This window comes from Hyla sarda, unplaced genomic scaffold (assembly GCF_029499605.1).
Source record: "Hyla sarda isolate aHylSar1 unplaced genomic scaffold, aHylSar1.hap1 scaffold_59, whole genome shotgun sequence".
Lineage (NCBI taxonomy): Eukaryota > Metazoa > Chordata > Amphibia > Anura > Hylidae > Hyla > Hyla sarda.
The window spans coordinates 312,715-337,816 of NW_026610603.1; the positions used below are offsets into that span (position 1 = coordinate 312,715).

The 25,102-nt window shown below is 51.4% G+C and overlaps 1 protein-coding gene across 1 annotated transcript; it reads right to left on the reverse strand.

Moving 5' to 3' along the window:
- Window positions 1–11,099: 11,099 nt before the first annotated feature.
- On the reverse strand, window positions 11,100–23,641 carry ZMYND15 (zinc finger MYND-type containing 15). The gene is given in 10 exon segments (XM_056554174.1): window positions 11,100–11,188; window positions 11,256–11,383; window positions 11,880–11,889; window positions 12,498–12,638; window positions 22,299–22,342; window positions 22,770–22,808; window positions 22,810–22,909; window positions 22,960–23,208; window positions 23,328–23,575; window positions 23,577–23,641. Coding segments are annotated over 10 exon segments (1,113 nt in total).
- Window positions 23,642–25,102: the final 1,461 nt, after the last annotated feature.

The window sequence follows — 25,102 nt, forward strand, 5'->3', positions numbered from 1 at the left end:
GAGATGAGTTGCACGGATTTCTTGATGCCCGCATGGCCTGCGAGATGGGAGGAGTGACCCCATTTGAGGATTCCGAGGCGTTGGCGTGGAGAGACGAAGGTCTTCCCTGGAGGAGTTTGCCTGATGGAGGCTGGAGCAGTGGAGATCAGGCAGTCAGGAGGAATGATGTGTTGCGGAGAAAGCTCTACTTCCGAGGCGTCCGAGGAACGAGAGAGAGCATCGGCCCTAATGTTCTTATCGGCAGGGCGAAAGTGAATTTCAAAATTAAACCGGGCAAAGAACAGAGATCACCTGGCCTGGCGAGGATTCAGCCGTTGGGCAGACTGGAGATAGGAGAGATTCTTGTGATCGGTGTAAATAATAACCGGAAATTTTGATCCCTCCAGCAGATGCCTCCATTCCTCAAGTGCTAATTTAATGGCCAGTAGCTCTCGATCCCCGATGGAGTAGTTCCTCTCCGCCGGAGAAAAGGTCCTAGAAAAAAACCCACAAGTAACAGCATGCCCGGAAGAATTTTTTTGTAGAAGAACCGCTCCAGCTCCTACTGAGGAGGCATCAACCTCCAATAGGAAGGGTTTAGAAGGGTCAGGTCTGGAGAGCACGGGAGCAGAAGAAAAGGCAGCCTTGAGCCGTTTAAAGGCGTCTTCCGCTTGAGGAGGCCATGACTTAGGATTGGCATTCTTTTTGGTTAAAGCCACGATAGGAGCCACAATGGTAGAAAAATGAGGAATAAATTGTCTGTAATAATTGGCGAACCCCAAAAAACGTTGGATAGCACGGAGTCCGGAGGGGCGTGGCCAATCTAAGACGGCAGAGAGTTTGTCTGGATCCATTTGTAGTCCCCGGCCAGAGACCAAGTATCCTAGGAAAGGAAGAGATTGACATTCAAACAGACATTTCTCCATTTTGGCATAAAGTTGATTGTCACGAAATCTCTGAAGAACCATGCGGACATGTTGGCGGTGTTCTTCTAGGTTAGCAGAAAAAATCAGAATATCGTCCAGATACACAACAACACAGGAATATAAGAGATCACGAAAAATTTCATTAACAAAGTCTTGGAAGACGGCAGGGGCGTTGCACAGGCCAAAGGGCATGACCAGATACTCAAAGTGTCCATCTCTAGTGTTAAATGCCGTTTTCCATTCATCCCCCTCCCTGATGCGGATGAGATTATAAGCACCTCTTAAGTCCAGTTTGGTAAAGATGTGGGCACCTTGGAGGCGATCAAAGAGTTCAGAGATAAGAGGTAGAGGATAGCGGTTCTTTACCGTGATTTTATTAAGACCGCGGTAGTCAATGCAAGGACGTAGGGAGCCATCTTTTTTGGACACAAAGAAAAATCCAGCTCCGGCAGGAGAGGAGGATTTGCGGATAAAGCCCTTTTTTAAATTTTCCTGGATGTACTCAGACATAGCAAGAGTCTCTGGGGCGGACAGAGGATAAATTCTGCCCCGGGGTGGAGTAGTGCCCGGGAGGAGGTCAATAGGACAGTCATAAGGCCTGTGAGGAGGTAGAGTCTCAGCTTGTTTTTTGCAAAATACATCAGCAAAGTCCATATAGGCCTTAGGGAGACCGGTTACAGGGGGAACCACAGGGTCACGGCAGGGAGTACTGGGAACCGGTTTAAGGCAGTCCTTGAAACAAGAGGTACCCCAACTCTTGATCTCCCCTGTGGACCAATCCAGGGTTGGGGAATGGTGTTGAAGCCAGGGTAGTCCAAGGAGAATTTCAGAAGTGCAATTGGGGAGGACCAAAAGCTCAATTTTTTCGTGATGAGGTCCGATGCACATTAGGAGGGGCTCCGTGCGGAAACGTATGGTACAGTCCAATCTTTCACTGTTAACACAATTGATGTAGAGGGGTCTGGCGAGACTGGTCACCGGAATGTTGAACCTGTTGATGAGAGAGGCCAAGATAAAATTTCCTGCAGATCCGGAATCCAAGAAGGCCATAGTAGAGAAGGAGAAGGTAGAGGCAGATATCCGCACAGGCACAGTAAGACGTGGAGAAGCAGAGTTGACATCAAGGACTGTCTCACCTTTGTGCGGAGTCAGCGTACGTCTTTCCAGGCGGGGAGGACGGATAGGACAATCCTTCAGGAAGTGTTCGGTACCGGCACAGTACAGGCAGAGATTCTCCATGCGGCGTCGTGTCCTCTCTTGAGGTGTCAGGCGAGACCGGTCAACTTGCATAGCCTCCACGGCGGGAGGCACAGGAACGGATTGCAGGGGACCAGAGGAGAGAGGAGCCGGGGAGAAAAAACGCCTCGTGCGAACAAAGTCCATATCCTGGCGGAGCTCCTGACGCCTTTCGGAAAAACGCATGTCAATGCGAGTGGCTAGATGAATGAGTTCATGTAGGTTAGCAGGGATTTCTCGTGCGGCCAGAACATCTTTAATGTTGCTGGATAGGCCTTTTTTAAAGGTCGCTCAGAGGGCCTCATTATTCCAGGATAGTTCTGAAGCAAGAGTACGGAATTGTACGGCGTACTCGCCAACGGAAGAATTACCCTGGACCAGGTTCAACAGGGCAGTCTCAGCAGAAGAGGCTCGGGCAGGTTCCTCAAAGACACTTCGAATTTCCGGGAAGAAGGAGTGTACAGAGGCAGTGACGGGGTCATTACGGTCCCAGAGCGGTGTGGCCCATGACAGAGCTTTTCCAGACAGAAGGCTGACTACGAAAGCCACCTTAGACCTTTCAGTAGGAAACTGGTCCGACATCATCTCCAAGTGCAGGGAACATTGCGAAAGAAAGCCACGGCAAAATTTAGAGTCCCCATCAAATTTATCCGGCAAGGATAGTCGTAGGCCTGAAGCGGCCACTCGCTGCGGAGGAGGTGCAGGAGCTGGCGGAGGAGATGATTGCTGAAGCTGAGGTAGTAGCTGCTGTAGCATCACGGTCAGTTGAGACAGCTGGTGGCCTTGTTGCGCTATCTGTTGTGACTGCTGGGCGACCACCGTGGTGAGGTCGGCGACAACTGGCAAAGGAACTTCAGCGGGATCCATGGCCGGATCTACTGTCACGATGCCGGCTGGCTGGAGGTGGATCCTCTGTGCCAGAGAGGGATTGGCGTGGACCGTGCTAGTGGACCGGTTCTAAGTCACTACTGGTGTTCACCAGAGCCCGCCGCAAAGCGGGATGGTCTTGCTGCGGCGGTAGTGACCAGGTCGTATCCACTAGCAACGGCTCAACCTCTCTGACTGCTGAAGATAGGCGCGGTACAAGGGAGTAGACAGAAGCAAGGTCGGACGTAGCAGAAGGTCGGGGCAGGCAGCAAGGATCGTAATCAGGGGCAACGGCAGGAGGTCTGGAACACAGGCTAGGAACACACAAGGAAACACTTTCACTGGCACAATGGCAACAAGATCCGGCGAGGGAGTGCAGGGGAAGTGAGGTATACATAGGGAGTGCACAGGTGAACACACTAATTAGAACCACTGCGCCAATCAGCGGCGCAGTGGCCCTTTAAATCGCAGAGACCCGGCGCGCGCGCGCCCTAGGGAGCGGGGCCGCGCACGCCGGGACAGGACCGACGGAGAGCGAGTCAGGTACGGGAGCCGGGGTGCGCATCGCGAGCGGGCGCCACCCGCATCGCGAATCGCATCCCGGCTGGAGGCAGGATCGCAGCGCACCGGGTCAGTGGATCTGCCCGGAGCGCTGCAATAGCGAGAGTGTAGCGAGCGCTCCGGGGAGGAGCGGGGACCCGGAGCGCTCGGCGTAACATCCACAAATGGACAATGTATGTGTGTGTGTGTGTGTGTATATATATATATATATATATCTGTCTAACATTTTTCTGTCCTTGTGTACAGGGTACTCTACTGGCCAGAGGGTTCCCCTGAAACTAAAAGTAAGACACGTGTAGAGGCAGAGTACATTATGCAGAGGTAAAATGGTTATATAGTATCACACTACTTGTTGAGTTCTGGGGAGAAGTCTTAAGAACCGAAGGGGCCCCAGCAGCCAAAACATTGGGTAGATAGCCTCTGGCAGCCCAATCTGCATACTTGTGTGTATTATGGTCTAAAATGTGTTCCTAGAGCAATTACAAAACTTGTTAATCCCACATGTTTACCAAACCAAAGAGCATGTATGGACATTTACAGTGCTACATGGACTTATGTCCTGCCTAACACTCTGTAAATCTGAGGCTGCAGCGGCTGGCAAAGTAGAGGACACTGGGGTGAGGGCTGGTGAAAGTGGTGGTATAGGTCTGGCTACCGCCCCTAGTAGCTTTGGAACAGGTGTAAGGGGTGTACAAACTTCCTCTAACTCAGTCCCGGACTCAATCACTTGGATAGCCAGCCTTTTGAAAGCAGGAAATGACATGTTGGGGTTTTGGATTGCTAACATTCTCAGCTGGGCTTTGCCCTGCTGATTATGAGCCCCATCAATAAATCTGTCCATTAACACCTTGTTGCCCTGCTCGGGTGTTATACCATCTAGTTTTTGGACAGTCTCTAGCGCAGTGATGGCGAACCTATGGCACGCGTGCCACAGGTGGCACGCTGAGCCCCCTCTGTGGGCACAAGGCCATAGTTCGCCAGGCGGGGCAAACCGGGACATCCCTGTGTCCCGAAAGATCTTTTCGGGACACAAGGATGCCCGGTTACCTTTCTGCGGCCCTGCGTTAACTTTAAAAACGCAGGGGCCGCCGGGAAGTAGCGCATGCAGGGACATCACTGACGTCCCGTGTGTGCACCCATAGGAACGGAGGAGGGGAGCATCGGGGAAAAGGATGCCCAGGCATGGTAAGTTACCTGCACGTCATGTTCAGTGCTCCGACCACCGCTCCTCCGGTCCTGGAACCTACTGCTACAGTAGATCGTGACCCCTGACCAGGGGAGCGGTGGACGGAGCACTGTGAGGCAGTACACAGACGTACAGCCTCCAGCCATACACTGTATATGGCTGAAGGCTGTATGTCTGTGGGGGAATTATACTGCACCTAATGTGGTGGAACATACTCCCAACCTAATGTGGGGGAACATACTGCCAGCCTAATGTGGGTGAACTATACTGCCAACCTAAAGTGGGGGAACTATACTACCTACCTAATGTGGGGGAACTGTAACCTATTGTGGGGAACATACTGACAACCTAATGTGGGTGAACTACAACCTAATGTGGGGGAACTATACTGCCTACCTAATGTGGGGGAACTACAACCTAATGTGGGCAAACTATACTGCCAACCTAATGTGGGGGGACTACAACCTAATGTGGGGGAACTATACTCCCAACCTAATATGGGGGAATTATACTGCCTACCTAAGTTGTTTTTTCTAAACTTAAACCTCAGTATTCTGATTTAATTTCTGTGCTGGCACTTTGAGGGAAAAAAAGTTGGCATGCATTACAGTTTGGGCACTCGGGCTCAAAAAGGTTCACCATCACTGCTCTAGCGCATTCTGTAGGGCTACGGCATATGCTCTCAAGGTCTCACCTGGCTTTTGTTGCATTTCATACAGTCGGAGACATACCTCTGATGGTGAATGTGACTCAAGTACCTGGTACAGTCTTTCAAAAATCTGCTCTACAGTCGCCTTCTTGGCGGCGGGCAAGGTGCGGACTTCCTCTAACGCCGGTCCCTGGAGTTGTCCTGTGAGCAATTGCACCTGTTGGTTAGGAGGTAAAGAGTAAAAGACAAGAAAACTCTGGATCCTCTCTTTGAAATCCCTCAAGGTGAAGGGGTCTCCATTGTAGGTAGGGAGGACAGGGTTCCCCATAAATACCGGTGCAGATGCTGGAACACGAGGACTGTTGATGTTGACTGCAAGCAGGGTGGGAAAGGTGATGACCTCGCTGCTGGAGGTGAAGGGGCGCTGCCGCCTGGTTGATCTGGAGAGCTGGGTTCTGACATCCTGTTGATTTTTGAGTGCGATGTCGCTTTAAGATAAATAAGGTGCATTCCCATTTAAGATGCTTGCTGAAGCGGCTTTGACTTGACTGATGGGGGTACTGTAATGGATGCTCCCCCTCTATTTTGCAGGCACCGGTTGTAATTCATCTTGCGACCAGACTTGTGGGCACTAACTGATTAATACTGACAGCTGCTGGCACCGGAGACTTAACACTTGCAATCGTTGGTGTTTGCAGAGCCTGCGCTGCAGCGGGTGCTTGACAGATAGCAGCAGAGATGAGCGCAGCAGCCGGAGCCTCCAATATATGGCTGCGTCCAGGAAACTTCTGGTTTTGATCTGGTCTGCAAAATCTTCCTCAGTGTGACACAGGGCCGCTCTTTGGTTCCTCCTCGCTGTACTGAAGAGGCGTCACCGCTGGGGATTGACAGGGTGGAGCTGCGACTGCTCGCGCGCGTGGGAAACACTGGACCAAGTTAACCCTTTCAGGTACTGACTCTCTGCAGTTCACAATGGCAAATAACAGTTCTTTCGTCACCTTCCCCTCTATTTCACAAGCGCCTCGGCTAAAACACTTTTCACTGGTAAAGTTCCGCACACTTTCTGACGCAAATTTTATTCACAGCGGCATGCGATTTTCTGACAATAATGGACACAGTTCAGACTGGTGGAGGACTTGTCGCATAAGCCGCACACCCGTATCCTGTTTGTAGGACGTCAAAAGTTGTGGTATGGGGTGTAATGCAAAGGGCAGATGGAATTACCCTAAGGGCAGATGGCATTAACCCCTTGTATTCGTGATGCCAGGGCGTAGTTTATCCTCAATACCACCCAAAGGTATACTGCTGGATCCTGGGCTAGGCACAGGGGCAATAATGACTCCGACGCCAAGTTACAGACAACGGTAGCTTTACTAACGTTAGACAGGTGGAAAAGTCTATACAGTTCAGCCAGGGCCTCGGAGGTGACCAGTGACGCAGAAATCTTAAGGGCTTGCTGGGACTTGCAGTGGTTTTGGAGAATTTAGTGCAGGCCACGTTGACTTGACAATAGATGACAATGACTGACTGACTTGACTGGAGACTGACTAAGCTGTGACTTTATCTTACTTGTAGACTTGTAGCTTGTAGCTGCAGACTTGACTTGAGGCTCCTATGACTCCAGACTCTTAGGGTGCATTCACACGGAGTAAATGAAGAGTAATTCACGCCAAAAAATTTACGGGCCGAAAAGAGAATTTTATTTTCGCAACGAAAATCGCGGGAAATTTGCACACAATTCACACGCAATTTGCGCGGAATTGCGCGTGGAAATGGGGGAGAAAGAAGTGAAGGGTTTTTCAGCCATTTCCGTGCGAATTCCGCGCAAAAACGATGTCGGGCAGAATTTTTTTTTACCATTGACTTCAATTGATTTCTGCTTGCGGATTCCGCTTGAAGAATGAATATGTTCTTTCTTCAAGCGGAACGGAATTCAGCGTCGGAATTCCGCTAGCAGAATTTCCGCAATGTGAACAGGACAGCGGAAATAACATTGAAGTCAATGGGCAGAGGAGATGGGCATTAATTTAGAGCGGAGAATTCAAGAGGAAATACTCGAGTAAATTCCTCTTGAATTACTCTGTGTGAACGCACCCTTAGGCTCAACTGCACCTCAGCAAAGACTCAGGAACTAAGAGAGAGAAGAGACTTGTCCCAGGGCATTTATGGGGGAGACTCTGGTGGGGTCCCATTGGTCACCCTTAAGTCACCTGGTCACTGATACCTCCTGGGTAACAATCACATGACAAGTCACATGACATCTGATGATCACATATTAACCTTTCTTAACCCCTTCCCGCTATTTGACGTATACATACGTCATGAGCGGGCTCCCGCAATAGAACGCGGGGTCACACGCTGACCCCACGTCATATCGCGTCGGTCCCTGCGGCCATCAACGGCCGAGACATGCGGCTAATACGGACATCACCGATCACGGTGATGCCCGGTATTAACCCTTCAGACGCAGCTGTCAAAGTTGATCGCCGCATCTAAAGTGAAAGTAAAAGTTGCCGGTTAACTCAGTGGAGCTGTTCGGGACCGCCGCAATGAAATCGTGGTGTCCCGAACAGCTTACATTACAGCTGGAGGATCCCTACCTGCCTCCTCGCTGTCCGATTGCCGAATGACTGCTCTGTGCCTGAGATCCAGGCAGGAGCAGTCGAGCGGTGATAACACTGATCAATGCCGGGCTGTTGCCAGGCAGTGATCAGAGTATAAGATCAGTGTGTGCAGTGTTATAGGCCCCTATGGGAGCTATAGGACTGCAAAAAAAAAAAGGTGAAAATAAAGTGTTAATAAAGATCATTTAACCCCTTCCATAATAAAAGTCAGAATCACCCCCATTTTCCCAATAAAAAAAAAAAACCAGTGTAAATAAAAATAAACATATGTGGTATCGTAAATGCGTAAATGTCCAAACTATAATAATATATTGTTAATTAAACCGCACGGTCTATGGCGTACATGTAAAAAAAATCAAAAGTCCAAAATAGCGTATTTTTGGTCACTTTTTATACCATAAAAAAGGGAATAAAAAGTGATCAAAAAGTCCAAGCAAAACAAAAATGATACCGATAAAAACTTCAGATCACGGCGCAAAAAATTAGCTCTCATACCACTCTGTACGTGGAAAAATAAAAAAGTTATAGGGGTCAGAAGAGGACATTTTTAAATGTATACATTTTCCTGCATGTAGTTATGATTTTTTCCAGAAGTGCGACAAAATCAAACCTATATAAGTAGGGTATCATTTTATCCGTATGGACCTACAGAATAAAGATAAGGTGTCATTTTTACCGAAATATGCACTGCGTAGAAAGGGAAGCCCCCAAAAATTACAAAATGGCATTTTTTCTTAAATTTTGTCGCACAATGATTTTTTTCCCCATTTTGCTGTCGATTTTTGGGTAAAATGACCAATGTCACAACCAAGTAGAATTGGTGGTGCAAAAAATAAGCCATAATGTGGATTTTTAGGTGCAAAGTTGAAAGCGTTATGATTTTTAGAAGGTGATGAGGAAAAAATGCAGAAAATACCCTGCGTCATTAAGGGGTTAAATATACAACATTCTTATATACATAACATAGGGGATAAAATACAATTACAGTAGAACGGATGCAAAGGGGACCCAGGGGACACTGCAGGGAGGCTGCCTGACAGGGCAGCAAGGGTACGGGGTAACAACTCCCGTACTGGGCCTATATATATATATATATATATATATATATATATACATACATATATATTTTATATATATTATATTATATATATATATATATATATATATTGTTACGCCGAGCGCTTCGGGTCCCTGCCCCTCCCCGGAGCGCTCGCGGCGTTCTCCTGTCTGCGGCGCCCTGGTCAGACCCGCTGACCGGGAGCGATGCACTGTCACTGCCGGCGGGGATGCGATCCGCTTAGCGGGACGCGCCCGCCCGCGGGTCGCATCCCAATCCACTCACCTGTCCCGTTCCCCGGCTGTCACGTCCTGGCACGCGAGGCCCCGCTCTCCAGGGCGCACGCGCGCCGGCTCTCTGAAATTAATTGGTGCTTGGCCCAATCAGTTGTTAATCACTTCCCATTCCTATAAAAACCCACTTCCCTTTCCTGTCCTGGCCGGATCTTGTTGCCCTAGTGCCCTGAGAAAGCGTTTTGTGTATCCCAAGCCTATGTATCCAGACCCTTGCCGTTGCCCCTGACTACAACCTTTTGCTGCCTGCCCAGACCTTCTGCTACGTCCGACCTTGCTCTTGCCTTGTCCCTGTGTACCGCGCCTGTCTCAGCTGTCAGAGGGGTTGAGTCGCTATCGGGTGGAACGACCTGGGGGTTACCTGCCACTGCAAGTCCATCCCGCTTTGCGGCGGGCTCTGGTGAAAACCAGTAACCCCTTAGATTCCGTTCCCCTGGTACGGCCCACGCCATCACCTCACTGACACAGAGGATCCACCTCTAGTGTCCTCGCTGCAGTGTCCTCCGGATCCTGACATATATATTATATATATATATATATTATGTTATATATATACAATATTATATAAACCATCCAGCCTGATATGCATTGCTTCTGTGGCCCCTGTTGTCTTCTCTGGCTGCCTTATATTCTTTGCTATCCCTCCCTCCCCTTGATCTCCCAGTAATCATTGCAGCTCTTCTCTGCCAGCCTGCTCACCTGCTGAGAGCAGCCTCCACCCTCCTGCTCTAAGCAGCAGAGAGAGGTTCACTGTCTGATTGGCTAAGACTGCAAACACCTCCCAGTTCTCAGCACTAAAGAGAGTTTGACTCATCAGTGCAGAGCAGAAGAGAGGGAAAGGATGGGCTATTGGTTTAGTTCCCCGGAGTACCCCTTTGGGTCCACCCACCTGCCCCAATGAATGGTGGCATTCCAGCCTTTTCCATCCTTAAAGGAGTACTCTAGTGCAGAGTATTCCTGCTCCGTCCTGCCCGGGCTGCAAAATAAATGAAAATGAACCATCACTCACCTCCCTGGGTTCCCGTGGAGCGCCACTACAGCTGATCGGTACTCCGGTCCATCTCCTTCATACTTCCGGGTGTAACGAAGCGTCACATGGCGCTCAGCCTATTGCCGGCCGAGGCAGAACATCACGGCGGCCGGCGATAGGCTGAGCGCCATGTGACGCTTCGTTACACTCGGAAGTATGAAGGAGATGGACCAGAGGACCGAACAGCTGTAGTGGTGCTCCGCGGGAACCCAGGGAGGTGAGTGATGGTTCATTTTCATTTATTTTGCAGCCCGGGCAGGACGGAGCAGGAATACTCTGCACTAGAGTACTCCTTTAAGGCTCCTCCACCCAACCTGGAGATGGGAGGTGCAGGGGGAACATTGTGTTTGCCTCCGCCCTCATGTGATGGCATCTCACCTTCAGTGCATCCCCCCAGGCATATCCTGCTACTCACAGTGCTGGGGAACAAGTCTGGAGATAATGTAGTAGACGGTGAGCGGGTAGCTCACAAGGACAAACTCAGACCCGCCATGTATAATACTCCTTTCAGGACACTAGAGGGCAACAAAACAGAGTGGTCACTAAGCGTCATCCTGATTGGCCAGAGAAAGACTTAAAAGTGATATTTAGCCCCTTAACATTTTGCCCCCTCCATGTTTCTTTACTGTATGTCTGGGTGCTGAGGGTCCATATATAGACCGTATGTCACCTTTAGGTGGGGCCTATGGAGTCAGATACCCAATGGCCTCTTGAACCTTTCTTTAGGCTGCTGCCTTAGGAGGATGTCTGTGTCCTTCAGTAGAGGTTCTCCTCTTCTTCCTAAAATAAATAAGGTTTAGTAGGGCACCACCACTGGTCAGTGTACAGTTATTCACAATATACACACCCTCCAGGCTCTAGAGCAGGCTTGTGTTGTGGTAGTGGACAATCTCCACCATCCAGTAGTGAATGCTCTCCACCATCCAGTATCCACCGGTCAAATCATGACTGCTCAGAAAAAACTCCCTATTAAACCTTCAACTGGTCATCACAAAGACAGGCGAATGAGATGAGACACTGAGTAAGACAAGTGACCACCCCTCAGCTACGTTCTACTGTCCAGATATCAGACAACAGGCCGAGTGACCACCAATCACCTACATTCTACTGTCCGGATATCAGACAACGGGCCGAGTGACCACCACTCACCTACGTTCTACTGTTTGGATATCAGACAACGGGCCAAGTAACCACCCCTTACCTAGGTTCTTCTGTTTGGATATCAGACAACGGGCCGAGTAACCACCCCTCACCTAGGTTCTTCTGTTCGGATATCAGACAATGGGCCCATTGACCACCCCTCACCTACGTTCTACTGTTTGGATATCAGACAACGGGCCGAGTAACCACCCCTCCCCTAGGTTCTTCTGTTTTGATATCAGACAATGGGCCGATTGACCACCCCCCACCTACGTTCTCATGTCCGGACATCAGAAAACTGGCCAAGTGACCACCTCTAACCACCCCTTACCTAGGTTCTTCTGTTCGGATATCAGAAAACAGGCCAAGTGACCACCTCTGACCACCCCTTACCTAGGTTCTTCTGTTCGGATATCAGACAACGGGCCGAGTAACCACCCCTCACCTAGGTTCTTCTGTTTGATATCAGACAATGGGCCGATTGACCACCCCCCACCTACGTTCTAATGTCCGGACATCAGAAAACAGGCCAAGTGACCACCTCTAACCACCCCTCACCTAGGTTCTTCTGTTCGGATATCAGACAATGGGACGATTGACCACCCCTCACCTACGTTCTACTATTTGGATATCAGCCAACGGGCCGAGTAACCACCCCTCACCTAGATTCTTCTGTGTGGATATCAGACAATGGGCCAGTTGACCACCCCCCACCTACGTTCTAATGTCTGGACATCAGAAAATAGGCCAAGTGACCACCTCTAACCTATGTTTTACTGACCGGACATCAGACACCGCCGAAAATGGCCACCCCTCACCTAATTCTACTGTCTGAACATCAGACAACGGCCCAGTGACCGCCCCTCACCTACTTCTAATGTGCGGACATCAGACATCGGCCCAGTGATCGCCCCTCACTTACTTCTAATGTCCGGACATCAGCGCTCACCCTTTATGAAGTGGAAGGGTAGGTCGGCCAGTCGCTCCTCGTCCTGCATGAACCTCATCTTCTCACACCAGAACTCATGGCTGATATCCTTGGGACTTTTTTTCCAGTCCTGCACCTTACAGTCCTTCGAGCAGTACAAAACTGAGCAGAGGGGGGCGGTAAGAGGTCTGTATACCTGAGCGCAGCATTTGGCACCCGGGGCGGACCCTTTGTTTGGCACTCCCCCACCCGCACCCCCCCCCTTTAATTACACCCCCACCCTTCCCCCACCTTTATTTACACCCCCTCCTCACCCCCAAAGCAAGGGCCCCTGCTAGGCTCTGCAGTTCGTCAATCTTCTGCCACGCTCCTAGTCCACCCAATGAAACACTTTAACGTAGGTAAATTTCCATGACCAATAATACTGGTATACAAGGAGTAAATATATACCACCACACAATAACTGGATAATACCGCCATACTGTACTGAATAAAACCACTATATACAGACCAGTATACTATAAAGAATCTGTATACAATATAAGTGATTATATACAGGACCATATGGCGGTAGATATCAGCTGTACACAGGATGTATATACCATATAAAGGATTACAGTTACATTTTGGGACTCACGTCTTTTCTGATCAGCGGCGTCCTCTTTCCTTTTCTTCTCCGTCCGGATAAGACCGCCATGTGGATCTCTTAACATCTGCAGGAAAAACATGTCAGACTCTGCATTTTTCCAGTGCTCTCCCCTCCTCTACACAATCTTCCCATCTATAGGCCCACAAACTGTAATAATGCCCTCCTTGGTGTCTAGCACAGTAAACGGGCAGGGTGGGTAGGAAGCCAGGTAAATAGGTAACTAGGTAGGTAGATCAGGAAGTCAGATGTGTAGGTAGGTGACATGTTAGGTAGGTAGGGGGCTAGCTAGGTAGTTAGGCAGCCATGTATGAAGGCCAGGTATATACATAGTTAGGTAGCTGGGTATGTAGGTAAGTAGTTAGGCATCCAGGTATAAAGTTAGGTAGCCCCCCCTTCCCTGTAGGAATAGGCAGCAGAGTTAACCCCTCCCCTTCCCTGTACTTATAGGCAACAGAGTTAACCTCCCTCCCCCAAAGGTATAGGAAGCAGAGTTAGCCCCCCACCCTTCCCCATATTTATAGGCAGCAGAGTTAAACCCCTTCCCAATAGGTATAGGAACAGAGTTAACCCCCCCTTTCTCTTTAGGTATAAGCAGAGTCCCCCCACCCCCTTTCCCCGTACGTATAGGCAAAATTATACCCCCCTCTCTCCTTTCCCATAGGTATAGGCAGAGTCCCCCTCCCTCTTCCCCATTGGTATATGCAGAGTTACCACCCCCCCATCTTCCCCATTGGTATAGGCAGAGTTACCCCACCCCCCCTTTCCCCATAGGTATAGGCAGAGTTACCTCCCCCCCCTCTTTCCCATAGGTATAAGCAGGTACACCATCCCCTCTTTCCCATAGGTATATGCAGTTACACCCCCCCCACTTTCCCATAGGCATATGCAGTTACCCCCCCCTCTTTCCCATAGGTACATGCAGTTACATCCCCCCCCTCTTCCCCATAGGTATATGCAGAGTAACCCCCCCTCTTCCCCATAGGTATATGCAGAGAGTAAACCCCCTCCCCCTCTTCCCCATAGGTATATGCAGAGTAACCTCCCCCCCCTCCACCCTCTTCCCCATAGGTATATGCAGAGTAACCCCCCCTCCCCCCTCTTCCCCATAGGTATAGTGCAGAGTAACCCACCCCCCTCCCCCCTCTTCCCCATAGGTATATGCAGAGTAACCCCCCCTCCCCCTCTTCCCCATAGGTATATGCAGAGTAACCCCCCTCTTCCCCATAGGTATATGCAGAGTAACCCCCCTCCCCATAGGTATTGTTACGCCTAGCGCTCCGGGTCCCCGCTCCTCCCCGGAGGCGCTCACGGCGTCTTTCTCCCTGCAGCTCCCCGGTCAGTCCCGCTGACCGGGAGCGCTGCACTGTCATGGCCGTCGGGGATGCGATTCGCACAGCGGGACGCGCCCGCTCGCGAATCGCATCCCAGGTCACTTACCCGTCCCGGTCCCCTGCTGTCATGTGCTGGCGCGCGCGGCTCCGCTCTCTAGGGCGGCGCGCGCGCCAGCTCTCTGAGACTTAAAGGGCCAGTGCACCAATGATTGGTGCCTGGCCCAATTAGCTTAATTGGCTTCCACCTGCTCCCTGACTATATCTGACCTCCTCCCATGCACTCCCTTGCGGATCTTGTTGCCTTGTGCCAGTGAAAGCGTTTAGTGTGTCCAAAGCCTGTGTACCTGAACTTCTGCTATCCATCCTGACTACGACCCTTGCCGCCTGCCCCCGACCTTCTGCTACGTCTGACCTTGCCTCTGCCTTGTCCTTCTGTCCCACGCCTTCTCAGCAGTCAGCGAGGTAGAGCCGTTGCTAGTGGATACGACCTGGTTGCTACTGCCGCAGCAAGACCATCCCGCTTTGCGGCGGCTCTGGTGAAAACCAGTAGCCTCTTAGAACCGGTCCACTAGCACGGTCCACGCCAATCCCTCGCTGACACAGCGGATCCACAACCGTAAGCCGAATCGTGACAGTAGATCCGGCCATGGATCCCGCTGAGGTGCCGCTGCCAAGTCTCGCTGATCGTTCCCACGGTGGTCGCTCAGCAATCGCAGCAGATTGCCCAACAAGGACAGCAGCTGTCGCAGTTTGACCGCCCATGTTACAGCAACTTCTGCCTCTGCTACAGCAGCAACCATCTCCTCCGCCAGCTCCTGCACCTCCTCCGCAGCGAGTTGGCCGCTCCTAACCTACGCTTGTCCCTGCCGGACAAATTTGATGGGGACTCTAAACTCTGCCGTGGATTTTTGTCTCAGTGTTCCCTGCATATGGAGATGTTGTCGGACTTGTTTCCTACAGAACGGTCTAAGGTGGCGTTCGTAGTAAGCCTTCTTTCAGGAAAGGCCTTGTCTTGGGCCACACCGCTCTGGGACCCGCAATGATCCTGCCACAGGCCACAGTCCTGTCCTTCTTCGCTGAAGTCCGAAGTGTCTTCGAGGAACCTGCCCGAGCCTCTTCTGCTGAGACTGCCCTTGCTGAACCTGGTCCAGGGTAATTCTTCCGTTGGCGAGTACGCCATACAATTCCGTACTTTTGCTTCTGAACTATCCTGGAATAATGAGGCTCTCTGCGCGACCTTTAAAAAAGGCCTATCCAGTCGCATCAAGGATGTGCTGGCCGCACGAGAGATTCCTGCTAACCTGCAAGAACTCATCCATTTGGCTACCCGCATTGACATGCGTTTTTCTGAGCGACACCAAGAGCTCCGCCAGGAAAAAGACTTAGATCTCTGGGCACCTCTCCCACAGCATCCTTTGCAGTCTTCGCCTGGGCCTCCCGCCGAGGAGGCCATGCAAGTGGATCGGTCTCGCCTGACCCAGGAAGAGAGGAATCGCCGTAGAGAAGAAAATCTCTGTCTGTACTGTGCCAGTACTGAGCATTTCTTGGTGGATTGCCCTATCCGTCCTCCACGCCTGGGAAACGCACGCACGCACCCAGCTCACGTGGGTGTGGCATCTTTGGTTCTAAGTCTTCTTCTCTCACGTCTCACGGTGCCCGTGCGGATTTCTCCTACAGCCAACTCCTCCCTCTCAGCCGTGGCCTGCTTGGACTCTGGTGCCTCCGGGAATTTTATTTTGGAGTCCTTTGTTAATAAATTCAGCATCCCGGTGACCCGTCTCGTCAAGCCGCTCTACATTTCCGCGGTCAACGGAGCCAGATTGGACTGCACCGTGCGTTACCGCACAGAACCCCCTCCTCATGTCTATTGGACCCCACCCTCGAGAGGATTGAGCTATTCGTTCTCCCCGGCTGTACCTCTGAGGTCCTCCTCGGTCTGCCATGGCTCCGGCTTCATTCGCCCACCCTTGATTGGACCACCGGGGAGATCAAGTACTGGGACTCTGCCTGCCACAGGAAGTGCCTCTCCCCCCCTCCCAGTCCCGTCTGGCAAGCCTCTGTGCCTCCTCATGGCTCCCGTCCTTGTGTCTCCCTGCCCCGTGCCAAGCTTCACCCTCTGCCCCCCCTCCCCATTCCTACTCCTGCTGTACTGCCTGCCATTGAGGAAACCATCCATTCTTTCCCGGTGTCCTCATCCCAGGGGAGGCAGTCACCGGACAAAAAAAAAGGGGAGACCTAAGGGGGGGGGGGGGGTACTGTTTACGCCTAGCGCTCCGGGTCCCCGCTCCTCCCCGGAGCGCTCACGGCGTCTTTCTCCCTGCAGCTCCCCGGTCAGTCCCGCTGACCGGGGAGCGCTGCACTGTCATGGCCGTCGGGGATGCGATTCGCACAGCGGGACGCGCCCGCTCGCGAATCGCATCCCAGGTCACTTACCCGTCCCGGTCCCCTGCTGTCATGTGCTGGCGCGCGCGGCTCCGCTCTCTAGGGCGCGCGCGCGCCAGCTCTCTGAGACTTAAAGGGCCAGTGCACCAATGATTGTGCCTGGCCCAATTAGCTTAATTGGCTTCCACCTGCTCCCTGACTATATCTGACCTCCTCCCATGCACTCCCTTGCCGGATCTTGTTGCCTTGTGCCAGTGAAAGCGTTTAGTGTGTCCAAAGCCTGTGTACCTGAACTTCTGCTATCCATCCTGACTACGACCCTTGCCGCCTGCCCCCGACCTTCTGCTACGTCTGACCTTGCCTCTGCCTTGTCCTTCTGTCCCACGCCTTCTCAGCAGTCAGCGAGGTAGAGCCGTTGCTAGTGGATACGACCTGGTTGCTACTGCCGCAAGCAAGACCATCCCGCTTTGCGGCGGGCTCTGGTGAAAACCAGTAGCCTCTTAGAACCAGTCCACTAGCACGGTCCACGCCAATCCCTCGCTGACACAGCGGATCCACAACCCGTAAGCCGAATCGTGACAGGTATATGCAGAGTAACCTCCCCTCCCCCCTCTTCTCCATAGGTATATGCAGAGTAACCCCCCCCCCTCTTCCCCATAGGTATATGCAGAGTAACCCCCCCCCCCCTCTTCCCCATAGGTATATACAGAATAACCCCCCCTCTTCCCCATAGGTATACTACAGAGTAACCCCCCTCATCCCCATAGGTATATGCAGAGTAACCCAACCCCCTCCCCCCTCTTCCCCATAGGTATATGCAGAGTAACCCCCTCCTCCCCCCTCTTCCCCCATAGGTATATGCAGAGTAACCCAACTCTTTCCCCATAGGTATATGCAGAGTAACCCCCCCTCCCCATAGGTATATGCAGAGTAACCCCCCTCCCCCCTCTTCCCCATAGGTATATACAGAGTAACCCCCCCTCTTCCCCATAGGTATATACAGAGTAACCCCCCTCCTCCCCATAGGTATATGCAGAGTAAACCCCCTCCCCCCTCTTCCCCATAGGTATATACAGAGTAACCCCCCCCCCTCTTCCCCATAGGTATCTGCAGAGTAACTCCCCTCCCCCCCTCTTCCCCATAGGTATATACAGAGTAACCCTCCCTCTTCCCCATAGGTATATACAGAGTAACCCCCCCTCCCCATAGGTATATGCAGAGTAACCCCCCCTCCCCCTCTTCCCCATAGATATATGCAGAGTAACCCCCTCCCCCCTCTTCCCCATAGGTATATGCAGAGTAACCCCCCTCCACCCTCTTCCCCATAGCTATATGCAGAGTAACCCCCCTCTTCCCCATAGGTATATGCAGAGTAACCCCCCCTCCCCCCTCTTCCCCATAGGTATATGCAGAGTAACCCCCCCTCCCCCTCTTCCCCATAGGTATATGCAGAGTAACCCCCCCTCCCCCCTCTTCCCCATAGGTATATGCAGAGTAACCCCCCTCCCCCATAGGTATATGCAGAGTAACTCCCCCCCCTCTTCCCCATAGGTATATACAGAGTAACCCTCCCTCTTCCCCACAGGTATATACAGAGTAACCCCCCCTTCCCCATAGGTATATGCAGAGTAACCCCCCTCCCCCTCTTCCCCATAGATATATGCAGAGTAACCCCCCTCTTCCCCATAGGTATATGCAGAGTAACCCCCCCCTCTTCCCCATAGGTATATGCAGAGTAACCCCCCTCCCCCATAGGTATATGTAGAGTAACCCCCCTCCCCCCTCTTCCCCATAGGTGTATGCAGAGTAACCTCCCCTCCCCCTCTTCCCCATAGGTATATGAAGAGTAACCCCCTTCTTCCCCATAGGTATATACAGAGTAACCCCCCCTCTTCCCCATAGGTATTTGCAGAGAAAACCCCCCTCCCCCTCTTCCCCATAGGTATATACAGAGTAAACCCCCCTCCCCCCTCTTCCCCATAGGTATATACAGAGTAACCCCCCCCCCTCTTCCCCATAGGTATCTGCAGAGTAACTCCCCTCCCCCCTCTTCCCCATAGGTATATACAGAGTAACCCTCCCTCTTCCCCATAGGTATATACAGAGTAACCCCCCCTCCCCATAGGTATATGCAGAGTAACCCCCCCTCCCCCCTCTTCCCCATAGATATATGCAGAGTAACCCCCTCCCCCCTCTTCCCCATAGGTATATGCAGAGTAACCCCCCTCCACCCTCTTCCCCATAGCTATATGCAGAGTAACCCCCCTCTTCCCCATAGGTATATGCAGAGTAACCCCCCCTCCCCCCCTCTTCCCCATAGGTATATGCAGAGTAACCCCCCTCCCCCCTCTTCCCCATAGGTATATGCAGAGTAACCCCCCCTCCCCCCTCTTCCCCATAGGTATATGCAGAGTAACCCCCCTCCCCCATAGGTATATGCAGAGTAACTCCCCCCCCTCTTCCCCATAGGTATATACAGAGTAACCCTCCCTCTTCCCCACAGGTATATACAGAGTAACCCCCCCTTCCCCATAGGTATATGCAGAGTAACCCCCCTCCCCCTCTTCCCCATAGATATATGCAGAGTAACCCCCCTCTTCCCCATAGGTATATGCAGAGTAACCCCCCCTCTTCCCCATAGGTATATGCAGAGTAACCCCCCTCCCCCATAGGTATATGTAGAGTAACCCCCCCTCCCCCCTCTTCCCCATAGGTGTATGCAGAGTAACCTCCCCTCCCCCTCTTCCCCATAGGTATATGAAGAGTAACCCCCTTCTTCCCCATAGGTATATACAGAGTAACCCCCCCTCTTCCCCATAGGTATTTGTATATACAGAGTAAACCCCCCTCCCCCCTCTTCCCCATAGGTATATACAGAGTAACCCCCCTCTTCCCCATAGGTATATGCAGAGTAACTCCCCCCTCTTCCCCATAGGTATATACAGTAACCCTCCCTCTTCCCCATAGGTATATACAGAGTAACCCCCCCTTCTCGATAGGTATATGCAGAGTAACCCCCCCTCCCCCTCTTCCCCATAGGTATATGCAGAGTAACCCCCCCTCCCCCTCTTCCCCATAGGTATATGCAGAGTAACCCCCTCCCCCCTCTTCCCCATAGGTATATGCAGAGTAACCCCCCTCCCCCCTCTTCCCCATAGGTATATGCAGAGTAACCCCCTCCCCCCTCTTCCCCATAGGTATATGCAGAGTAACCCCCCTCCCCCCTCTTCCCCATAGGTATATGCAGAGTAACCCCCCTCCCCCTCTTCCCCATAGGTATATGCAGAGTAACCCCCCCTCCCCCCTCTTCCCCATAGGTATATGCAGAGTAACCCCCCTCCCCCATAGGTATATGCAGAGTAACTCCCCCCCTCTTCCCCATAGGTATATACAGAGTAACCCTCCCTCTTCCCCACAGGTATATACAGAGTAACCCCCCCTTCCCCATAGGTATATGCAGAGTAACCCCCCTCCCCCTCTTGCCAAAAAGGTATATGCAGAGTAACCCCCTCTTCCCCATAGGTATATGCAGAGTAACCCCCCCCTTTTCCCCATAGGTATATGCAGAGTAACCCCCCTCCCCCATAGGTATATGTAGAGTAACCCCCCTCCCCCCTCTTCCCCATAGGTGTATGCAGAGTAACCTCCCCTCCCCCTCTTCCCCATAGGTATATGAAGAGTAACCCCCTTCTTCCCCATAGGTATATACAGAGTAACCCCCCCTCTTCCCCATAGGTATATGCAGAGTAAACCCCCCTCCCCCTCTTCCCCATAGGTATATACAGAGTAAACCCCCTCCCCCCTCTTCCCCATAGGTATATACAGAGTAACCCCCCTCTTCCCCATAGGTATATGCAGAGTAACTCCCCCCTCTTCCCCATAGGTATATACAGTAACCCTCCCTCTTCCCCATAGGTATATACAGAGTAACCCCCCCTTCTCGATAGGTATATGCAGAGTAACCCCCCTCCCCCTCTTCCGCATAGTTATATGCAGAGTAACCCCCCCTCCCCCTCTTCCCCATAGGTATATGCAGAGTAACCCCCCTCCCCCTCTTCCCATAGGTATATGCAGAGTAACCCCCCCTCCCCCCTCTTCCCCATAGGTATATGCAGAGTAACCCCTCTTCCCCATAGGTATATGGAGAGTAACCCCCCCTCCCCCCTCTTCCCCATAGGTATATGCAGAGTAACCCCCCTTCTGCCCCATAGGTACATACAGAGTAACCCCCCTCCCCCCTCTTCCCCATAGGTATATACAGAGTAACCCCCCCTCCTCGCCATAGGTATATGCAGAGTAACCCCCCCTTCCCCATAGGTATATGCAGAGTAACCCCCCCGCCCCTCCCCCCTCTTCCCCATAGGTATATGCAGAGTAACCTCCCCTCCCCCTCTTCTCCATAAGTATATGCAGAGTAACCCCCCCTCCCCCCTCTTCCCCATAGGTATATACAGAGTAACCCCCCCCCCCTCTTCCCCATAGGTATATGCAGAGTAACTCCCCCCTTCTTCCCCATAGGTATATACAGAGTAACCCCCCCTCTTCCCCATAGGTATATACAGAGTAACCCCCCCTCTTCCCCATATGTATATACAGAGTAACCCCCCCTCTTCCCCATAGGTATATGCAGAGTAACTCCCCCCCCCCTTCCCCATAGGTATATGCAGAGCAACCCCCCATCTTCCCCATAGGTATATGCAAAGTAACCCCCCCCTCTTCCCCATAGGTATATGCAGAGTAACCCCCCTCTTTCCCATAGGTATATGCAGAGTATTTCCCCCCCTCTTCCCCATAGGTATATGCAGAGTAACCCCCCATAGGTATATGCAGAATAACCCCCCCCATCTTCCCTATAGGTATATGCAGAGTAATCCCCCCCCCATCTTCCCCATAGGTATATGCAGAGTAATCCCCCCCCCATCTTCCCCATAGGTGTATGCAGAGTAATCCCCCCCATCTTCCCCATAGGTATATGCAGAGTAACCCCCCCCCCATCTTCCCCATAGGTATATGCAGAGTAACCCCCCCATCTTCCCCATAGGTATATGCAGAGTAACCCCCCTCCTCTTTCCCATAGGTATATGCAGAGTATCCCCTCCCCCATAGGATGTTCACCTGATATCCCACGCAGCGATCTCCTCAGCAGCAGGGGCCCGCGTCTTCTCCCCTCCACAGTACAGGCTCCAGATGAGTGATGTCATCGGCGCTTGTACTGCGTGCTGCGTGGCAGCGGAGGTCACGTCTCCTCTGTGTAGCTGCAGATGAGGCTCACACAGAGGGGATGCCTTCTCCTGTATGTACGTGTATCGCGCATACAGGAGGATGTAGCGCTGTCTGCTGGGGATCTGGGACGAGTGTCCCGGACCTCAGTAGCAGCGACGATGGCAGGTCAGTCTACCCCTGGCAGCCCCCTTGTGAGCGGCACCCGGGGCGGGCCGCCCCCCCTTGGTATGTCATTGCCTGAGCGGACTGATATTACAATAGGTACTGTCAGCCTCTGTGGCCTGTATAGGGTTAATATCCCAGACAATATGTGGTGTAGTATCTGCTTCTTTTAGGACATATAATCAGGACAGGGCTGGGACGCCGGCCAGACCCCTCTTCCTCTTCAATGTGAATGTTTTGCAGATGTCTCCAGTATGTAATAATGAGGCCTCCTGGGGTCTGTGTAATGTGCTGCGCACCCAAAATATAGGAGCCCGGCACAAAAACTTGCTTATATATATATATATATATATATATATATATATACACAGTAGATCTTGTTATCTATGCCTCTGTCTTCAGTCTATGAAGAAGGCTGGACTCCAGTCCAAATGGCCTGTATCATGGTTTGTTCACTAGGGGGCTACTGCTACACTTTATAGCCTGATTGTTTGTGCTGCACCACCCCTTAGGACAGCCATGTTTCACCCCTGACCTTTGCCTTACCATGGAGTTATCGTGACCTCGAACCTCCGTTTCCTACACTTGGCAGCATTGTACCGTTTGTATGGAGAAGATGAAGTTATCGCCTAACGACAAGTCTTTCATTAGTGTCTTCTGCACTTCAACCCCCAAGGAAGAGGAATCTGTGAGGGCCAGGATGTGATGGGGATCACTTATCAATGATGTGGTGGACCCTGGACCCCAACTACCTTGTGCACTAATGGTTCTCCAATGGCCAGTCTCTGGGGACCTCGAGGTTGTCCGCCTTCCATTGGTAGCGCCATGCACTGGTACAGGAGGTGGTAGGATCGCAGTTTGCATGTGTACTGGGTCTTGTTACCACTACACTCACTGTCCATCAGGAAGTTCACGCCGACCACAGCACCGGTCTCTTCAGCCACCATCAGTAGGTACTTCATACTGCACATGTCCTCTGTGGGCGCTAAGATATAGCACATCCTGAGAACTGTGTCAAGTGTATCATTCTGTTCTTACCATTTTCACTATATTTTATTCCATTGATAAATCTCTTCATCTAGAGCCAACACCACCCATCTGCGCCCCCATTGTTGGTCTTCTCGTCCAGGTTGATAAGGCAGATGGACTTCTGCATGTCTGTGAAGTGCAGCAGGTTGTCCATATGGAATCCATCTCTCATCTGCAGCTCATGGGTCTGGGTCTGGAAGCCAACGCTGTAGTTCTGTAGGACGTGTAGGAACCAGCAGGTGGCGTCATGGAGCAGAGCCTTGATTTCCTGTTGGGGATGGCTCCTAAGGTTCTCCAGTCTGCCCGTATATTCCTTCATGTAGATACTAGCTGAAGAGCAGCTCTCAATATACCCATAGAGGGTCCCGATATCCAGAGTCAAACTCCATCGCTGTCCTGAGAAGAACACCTCTGGGCAGATGAAGGAAGGAACTTGGGCACTAACCACTGGACACTAATCCATAGGACAGCAATGACTGTGCACTAACCACTGGACACTAATCCACAGGACAGCAATGACTGTGCACTAACCATTGGACACTTATCCACAGGACAGAAATGACTGTGCACTAACCACTGGACACTAAACCACAAGATAGTAGGGGCTGGGTTACTAACCACTGGCCACGAGACAGCAGGAACCGGGGCACTAACCACTGGACACTAAACCACAGATATCAGAGACTTTGGCACTAACCACTGACACTAAATCACAGGACAACAGGGACTGGGACACTCAGGTACTGTGTACTTACCTCTAGACATCAGGGAATAGGTACTTACATCAGGGATTGGGTACTAACCTCTAGACATCAGGGACTGAGCGCTAACCTCTAGACATTAGGGAATAGGCACTTACCTCTAGACATCAGGGACTGGGCACTAACCTCTAGACATCAGGGATAGGGCACTAACCTCTAGCCATCATGGACAGGGCACTATACAGTGAACAGCAGGGTCTGGGGCAGTAAATATTAGGGGCTCACATATAACTGGTACATGTTCAGCAGGACATATAGAGCAGTGGGCACCATCAGTCAGTACCTCAGTATCACTGGACTGTGCTGCGATTCCTTGTGTAGTCGCTTACCATTATTACATGGCTGTTGGTCAGTGCGCATGCGGATAAAACCGATATCATCCCAAGTCACATGGGACCAAGGATGTATAGTCCTATACAGTGATGTATATCACACTCCTGTATATACTATATACCAATATACAGCCTGCAGGATCTGTATATCTGGGGGAAATAAATAAAAATTACAACCCCATAATAACTAATCACAGCACTATATGAAATAAAACCGGTTGCTATTTATACCCCCATGTATTAGGCAGTACAGGGAGGTATGGGCATATTTGGGGTATCTGGCAGTACATAGGGTATTTGTGGTAGGCAGGGTCAGTGTATTAGGCAGTATATGGGGGTATTTGTGGTAGTCAGGATTAGTGTATTTGGCAGTATATGGGCGTATTTATTTTAGGCAGGATCAGTATATTAGGCAGTATATGGGTTATTTGTGGTAGGTAAGATTAGTATATAATACAGTATATGGGGATATTTGTGGTAGGCAGGATCAGTATATTAGGCAGTATATGGGGTATTTGTGGTAGGCAGGGTCAGTGTATTATGCAGTATATGGGGTATTTGTGGTAGGCAGGATCAGTGTATTTGGCAGTATATGAGCGTATTTATTTTAGGCAGGATTAGTGTATTAGGCAGTATATGGGGGTATTTGTAGTAGGCAGGGTCAGTGTATTAGGCAGTATATAGGGTATTTGTGGTAGGCTGGGTCAGTGTATTAGGCAGCATATGGGGTATTTGTGGTAGGTAAGATTAGTGTATA